This window comes from Synchiropus splendidus, chromosome 12, assembly GCF_027744825.2.
Source record: "Synchiropus splendidus isolate RoL2022-P1 chromosome 12, RoL_Sspl_1.0, whole genome shotgun sequence".
Taxonomy (NCBI): domain Eukaryota; kingdom Metazoa; phylum Chordata; class Actinopteri; order Syngnathiformes; family Callionymidae; genus Synchiropus; species Synchiropus splendidus.
Window position 1 is genome coordinate 1,671,497 of NC_071345.1, and position 7,230 is coordinate 1,678,726.

Below are 7,230 nucleotides of genomic sequence, written 5' to 3' on the forward strand. Positions count from 1 at the left end.
CCAGCTCGGCTAACTGAGGGTCGGGTGGCTCAGGCTTCACCTGGCCATCCCTCTGGACGTGGAGCAGCGCCATAGGCAGCGAAAAGAAAGGCAAGGATTCGCAAGCCTAGTCAGTAACAAGTCGCAAATCAAAGGACGTGAAATATCTCCTGCGCTCGCCAGAATCACAGATTCCGCCCAGCGAGCAGGTTCAGCACCGAGGACAGCAACTGGAGCGGCGCTCACGCTCTCGGCTCAGCACGGGAGGACTGCGAGTCAGACTGACGCGTTTCTTCTCAAATCCGAACGGACAATTCAGAGAGCAGAGCGAGAGAGAGAGAGAGAGAGAGAGAAAGAGGGGGGTGTGGGGGGATGGGGGCGCAGTATAAAAGCAGCAGTCTGACTCGGAGGGTCCACACTCGCAGACCCGTCCTGGTCTGACTCGGACACTCGCGAGAACTTGAACTCGAACCTTCCCCGGATGATGGACGTCTGCCTGACCTCTCCCGCGAGATTCCCGCCCTAGACCGAGAGGATGAAGAAAAGGCGCCAAAAATGCCTGCCCGCGGGTCAAGACCTGGACGTGGCTGCAGACCCGAGCGGTCCCCGTGGGGTCTCCAGACCTGAGCTCCATGTCAGGCGCGCGTGAGCGCGAGCGCGGGAGGGATGGAGAACGTCAGCCAGCTGGTCCACGCAGAGCTGTGGAACGACACCCACGCCAACGTGACGTCCCCGGGCGAGAGCCGGGAAGCTAACGTGGCGCTCCGGGCGGGCGTGGCCGTGACCCTGGCCCTCATCACTCTGCTCACCACGCTGTCCAACGCCTTCGTCATTGCTACCATCTACCAGTCGCGCAAGCTGCACACTCCCGCCAACTTTCTGATCGCGTCACTGGCGCTGACGGACCTGCTGGTGTCCATCCTGGTGATGCCCGTCAGCGCGCTCTACACGGTCAGCCAGACCTGGACTTTGGGGCAGGTGGTGTGCGACATCTGGCTGTCCTCGGACATCACGTGCTGCACCGCCTCCATCCTCCACCTGTGCGTCATCGCGCTGGACCGCTACTGGGCCATCACGGACGCGGTGGAGTACTCCAAGAAGCGCACGCCGGCGCGCGCCGCGGGCATGATCGCCACCGCCTGGGTCATCGCTATCTCCATCTCGCTGCCGCCGTTTTTCTGGCGCCAGGTGAAGGCGGAGGAGGTGACGAGCTGCAGCGTCAACACGGACCACATCTTCTACACCGTCTACTCCACCTTCGGCGCCTTCTACATCCCTACGCTGCTGCTGATTGCGCTCTACGGGCGCATCTACGTGGAAGCCCGCAAGCGCATCCTCAAGCAGTCCAACAAGAAGCCCGGGAAGCGGCTCACCTCCGCGCGCCTCATCACCGACTCGCCGGGCTCCGTGGCCTCCACCAGCTCCCTCAACTACGGGACCAACGACGCGTCGTCCTGCGACACTACCTCGTGCGTGAGCCAAGTCAAAGTCACGGTGTCGGACGCGCTGCTGGAGAAGAAGCGCATCTCCGCCGCCCGCGAGAGGAAAGCCACCAAGACCCTGGGCATCATCCTGGGAGCCTACATCTTCTGCTGGCTGCCCTTCTTCATCTACACGCTGCTGGTGCCGCTGTGCGAGTCCTGCTTCCACCCGGAGCTCTTCGACTCCTTCACCTGGCTCGGATACCTCAACTCGCTCATCAACCCCGTCATCTACACCATGTCCAACGAGGACTTCAAGCAGGCCTTCCACAAACTGCTGCGCTTCAAGTGCTGCCGCCGGGCGTGAAGCCAGGACCGCACGCTGACATGACACACACACACACACACACACACGCACAGAGTCTGGTACTACTTAGCGGGGAGCCTTCCCCCAGACTGGAGCCCAGCTAGAATCAGCCAGTTAGTTGGATGTTTGAAGCCTCAGATTGAGGCTTGTGGGGACCAGCCAAATGTCAACACAAAGTCATGCGGTCCTCACAAGTAAGGATAAACCAGGTACGCACACACACCTCCTCTCTCTCACACACATACCTACACACACTCTCGCGGCCGCGTCCACACGACTGAATTTTGATTCGTCCCAACATGGTTCTGACCCAAAACCAAAACAACCTGCCCGTTACGAGGGAGTGAAACACCTTGATGACGTCATCCTCGCGCCTCGGCAGCCGCAGTGGTGTGGACGCGGCCGTGGGTCTGGGACGCCAGGACGGGCGTCAGGGATCCTTCACTGCTGCATTACCGACTCCACGCAGGTGCGGCACTGGACTGACGCCACCTGCAGACTGGATCTGCCATGACGGTCAACAGACGTTGGCTTGTAAAGCACAAAAACTGCGCAGTGTTGCGCTGGCCTGAGCCCCAGGGGCAAAAAAAAAAACACCCTTCTGTCGGTCTAGTTGCCGCGTGCAGTGTGACGGGAAGCACTGGTGCCTACAGGAAGTGGACATTCTCAGCACCCGACCCGGGTTTGGAGCCCGATCTCTTCAGCGTGAGCGCCAACATCCCAAAGCCAGTGGATTTCCTGCTCTTCACGACAGTGAACAGCAGGGGGCGCCAGACGGCTCGTGCTCACGTGAGCTAGCAATAACGCTGTGTCAGTGTTGTCAGACCTCAGGCCAGTGAGGCGTGCGTCATCAGGTCAAGCCCACCGGAGATCCCCCCCCCCCGAGCAAGAGACCCGGCAACTGAACCACCAGGGGATGGAGGAAGCTCGTGGGAGCTCAAGAGGCTGAAGAGTCCAGCACTGAGGTCACAGAAAAGCAAGCTTCCTCTCAAACCAAGCTCAGCAGGGGGGAGGGGCCTGAGTGGCTCATTAGAGCTGAGCCAGGAGGCAGCACCCACTGTGAGACTCGGAGCAGAGCAGGCATGAGACCCGCGGGTCCCGGGTCAGACGAGGAGCAGGCACAGCCGCTGAAGAGATCGGGTCGTGACTCGAGGCGTGTGACTCGGCCACTAGGTGGCGCTGGGCCCTCGCCACCCTGCCCATCAAAACCTGTGAATGATGAAAATGTCACTGCGATCCCATCAGTGTTTTCACATGTTGAATGTCACGCCGCGGCGCTGCTAATCCTGTGAAAAGAGCCATCTAATCTGAGGTTTGCAGGAGCAGGAAACGAAGGACGATTGTCTGTGGCTTCTCACCATCCTCACATCTGCCGGCGCCGGCTCTCGTGATGTGAAGAAATCGCAGAATTGTAATGAAACTCACGTCCCGTGACTCTCTCCTGCCAGGGGAGGAGGAAGTGGGAGGAGCAAGTGAGGGCCAGGGCAGGATTTAACGCTGAATTTGCACAATTTCACGATTGTTTGTTTGTGACTCTGAAAGCTTTATTTACGTCGCTTGTTCCACGTCTTTGTTTGTCAACAATAATCACAACTCAGCAGAATTGTGCGACTGTAGGACGTGGAGGGAAACACGAGTTCAATAAAGGTGTTTTTGTATCCGTGTGTGGCCACACTTCTTCTTCCACGTCTGTCCATGTTCCTGCAGCGCCGCGCTGCCTCCAGTGGTGGAGATGCGAACCACACTTGCCTCAGACCTCGGTCCTTTGATCGGTGAAATCACCAAAGAGGGACACAGCTTCCTCCGTTTCACTCTCACACTGGTGTTTTTCATCTCCAGACTCAAACTGACCTCTGACCCCTTCAGTCCTGAATGAGAAGCACAACTGGTGTGAGGCTGGAGGCGGGGACGAGTTCCTTTTCATTTGAGAGAGTTGATTTGGTCCAACACCAAACACACACCCTTCAGATCCTGCCACTCCAGAACCGGACCGCGGCTCGGAGGGACATGAACCTGACACCGCGAGACTCACACTGACGGTGAACCTGCTGTCGCTATGGCCACCGCAACATGGAAGCAGAGTTCAGGAGGGTTGGATCCACGTGGTCCAGGAGCCTCAGACGGTCAAAGGTCCGGGGTGTCACTTGTCCAGCCTTCAGGGGCCAGGAGTGTCAGCAGGCTCAGGCAGGAAGGAGGGCAGGAGAAGGAAGAAGCAGAGTCCTGTGAACGCAGGGGAGAAGTGAGATGTCCAGAGAGAAGAGAGGACTGTGACTGTGGACCTCAGGAGAGGAAGAGAAAGCCAAGCCCTGGAAGAGAAGACAAGTGATTCGTGAAGAAGAAATCATCAGCAATGATCAGGAAAAGAGCAGAGGAAGATGCGACCGAGGAGACACGGGTCACAGGGTCCTCCTCAGTGGAGGGTTGCTGACACACTGGAGGCCAGAGCCTGGGTCACTGAGGTCCTGCTTCACGCTCAGCAGGAGAGAAGGCTCAGAGGTCGCGCTGCCCTTGAGTCTTGGGGGACACATTTGGACCCGTCTGCTCCAGAACACCAGGCTGTGGCCCGGAATATTCATGAGCTGCAGCAGGATGATCTGTCGCAGATGAAACTGGACCCTCAGGGTTGGGCTCTTCAGTGGTTCATCTGCATGGACAGCGCATGATGATCGTTGGCTCCCAGTCATTAGTCGCCGCGGCCGGCGCCGCCCGTCACAGGTCATCGGCCTGGCTCCATCACCACACGGCTGGTGACCAGAGAAGAAGAGTGCAGCAGCAGAGGAGACCGCCTTCTGCCCAGACCATTACCTTTAACCTGCAGACGAGGAAGTGATATCATCTGCCGCCATTGCTGCTGCCGCCAGACGCTCCCAGCAGTTCATGTGTACCACTTCATTCCCACTTCCAGGTCTGTGCCGTCCACGATGAAGTGGTGGATCTAAGTATGAATTGCTACTGGAGCTACAGGATGCAGCAGGAGGCTGGCAGCTACAGGATGCTAGCAGCTGCCGGATGATAGCAGCTACATGAGGTTAGCAGCTACAGGATGATAGCAGCTGCCGGATGATAGCAGCTACATGAGGTTAGCAGCTACAGGATGATAGCAGCTACATGAGGTTAGCAGCTACAGGATGCTAGCAGCTGCAGGATGATAGCAGCTACATGAGGTTAGCAGCTACAGGATGATAGCAGCTACATGAGGTTAGCAGCTACAGGATGCTAGCAGCTGCAGGATGATAGCAGCTACATGAGGTTAGCAGCTACAGGATGATAGCAGCTACATGAGGTTAGCAGCTACAGGATGATAGCAGCTACATGAGGTTAGCAGCTACAGGATGCTAGCAGCTGCAGAATGATAGCAGCTACATGAGGTTAGCAGCTGCAGAATGATAGCAGCTACATGAGGTTAGCAGCTGCAGGAGGCTAGCAGCTACAGGATGCTAGCAGCTGCAGGATGATAGCAGCTGGAGGAGGCTAGCAGCTACCACACAGATACAATGAGGCGCCTCTGAAAGCGCTAGATTCCTCAAGGTGATGAAGGCCCGCGTAACCATAGCTGCAGACTCAGTTTGGGCCATGTTTCTGTGGCAGGTGGCCTCTCACCGAGCCCCAGACTGATGGAGGTCATGTGATCACACACCGATACCCACAGCAGAGTGAGGCCACATGTCAGCTGAAGTTTAACCGTCGTGGGCACCGCCGCGCGCCAGTCGTGTCTCCGCCACGGTGACTCACAAGTCGGCAGGAAGCGAGGAGAACAACAAGGTCGACGGAGCTGTTGCTGCAACAGGCGGCACGAGAGTCGCGTGTCGGCGCCGCACTCATCCTGGCGCGGCCGCTGCTCTGTGAGGACGTGAGGGGGACGTTATGTTTTGGAGCAGATGTGTGCGAGCACGGAGGAGGTAAGAGATGGTGTTGTCATGGTGACCACAGCCAGCCGATCGCCTGCCAATAGTTGTAGATTTCTATCAAACATGAGTCGGCAGAATCCATCTGGCTTCCTCCGCTGCATCTCGTCACGCTGAGTCACCCCAGCCTGGCGCCCCCTTCTGGACCGTTCTCTGCTCAGGACCCTGGAGCTCAGGATCCCGAGCCTCCCGCTGGAACCTGGTCACCTGGTCAGTTGAGCGGGGTGGGGGGGTCCTGGGCAGGGTGTGTGACCCCCTCCAGGGTCCAGAGAGGAGATGAGAGCTGGAGACAGAGAGGTGGGAAGTGGCTCTCTGATATGGACGTGTCCCCTTGGCAACGGTGGTGTGGAGGAGCGGCGTGTTGCATGACAATGATGTTCTGAGGACTCAGCGCTGCTACGTGGCTGCTCATCGCGCTGTTAGCGGATCACGGAGCAGGGGAGGTTTTGGTTTTAGCCGGAGCTTAGTGTCGACGCTGGCGCAGCAGGCGCCCGGCGGCTCCTTTGATGTGTCGTCGCTTCAGTCACAGCTCAGTTCCCGGTTCACGTTCTGGTGATCTTATCCTGTAGAGTCGTCAACCACCCAGCGGAAATGGACGACCAGTGCAGAGTCTGGGCCTCCAACACCAGGCCTCTTCTGAAGAGCCTCCTACTCTGACTCTCTTGCTCTGACTCTTCTCCTGCTCTGACTCTCCTGTTCTACCTCTCCCCCTGCTCTGACTCCTCTACTGCTCTGACCTCTTGCTCCGCTTCTCCTCCTGATCTGACTCCCCTCCCACTCAGACTCTCCTCCTGCTCTGACTCCCCTCCTGCTCTGCCTATCCTCCTGCTCTGAGTCTCTTGCTCTACTTCTCCTTCTGGTCTGACTCCCCTGCTCTGACTCTCTTGTCCTGATTCTCCTCCTGCTCTGACTCTCCACCTGCTCTGCCTCTCATGCTGCTTTGACTCTCCATCTGCTCTGACTCACCACCTGCTCTGACTCTCCCGCTCTGCGTCACTTCTTCTCCAGACCACGGTAAGAGGACAAATGAGATTCGGATGCTCATATCTCCAGCAGACAGATATGAGAACGGCATGAGCCTCGGTGCAGGGAGGAAATATCAGAATCTAGATTCCATCTCCAGCACAGCTCCACAGACAGGTAGACTGCGTCCGTCTGCCATGAGGATCAGCGCCTCCTAGTGCCGAGTGGTCTGGGTCTGAGGACGACTGAGGTCCAGAGGTTCTCAGGTCCTCTTCATCCACCCTCATAGCTCCAGCCAGTCAGCAGGAGCTGCTGGGACTCGCAAGTTTGCCGTTCAGTTTGATTCAAGTCAGCGGACTCAGAACCGGATCACCTCTGACTGGGTTTGGTGCCCTGTGAGACCAGTGGGCCTGGAACCCAACACGTTCTTCAGACCCTCTGATGTGACCGGCTCCACTATGAGTCTCTGGAGGGTGAAACAGCAGACGCCACATGGGTTCAGCTTCACTGCAAGTTGAACACAAGGATCCAGAACTGCCTCTGACCCGGCTCTTCTGACCGAACTAGAGATGCCCTGCCGCCACCAGGGACTCGA

At 57.8% G+C, this 7,230-nt stretch overlaps 1 protein-coding gene across 1 annotated transcript; it reads left to right on the forward strand.

The window, feature by feature from the left end:
• Positions 1 to 409: 409 nt before the first annotated feature.
• On the forward strand, positions 410 to 3,598 carry LOC128768055 (5-hydroxytryptamine receptor 1B-like). Its single transcript, XM_053880629.1, has one exon. The coding sequence runs from the start codon at positions 646 to 648 to the stop codon at positions 1,765 to 1,767; it is 1,122 nt and encodes a 373-aa protein (XP_053736604.1). The 5' UTR covers positions 410 to 645; the 3' UTR covers positions 1,768 to 3,598.
• Positions 3,599 to 7,230: the final 3,632 nt, after the last annotated feature.

Coding starts and splice junctions, on each gene's coding strand:
- LOC128768055 (XM_053880629.1), top strand. CDS start 646: ATGGAGAACGTCAGCCAGCTGGTCCACGCAGAGCTGTGGAACGACACC.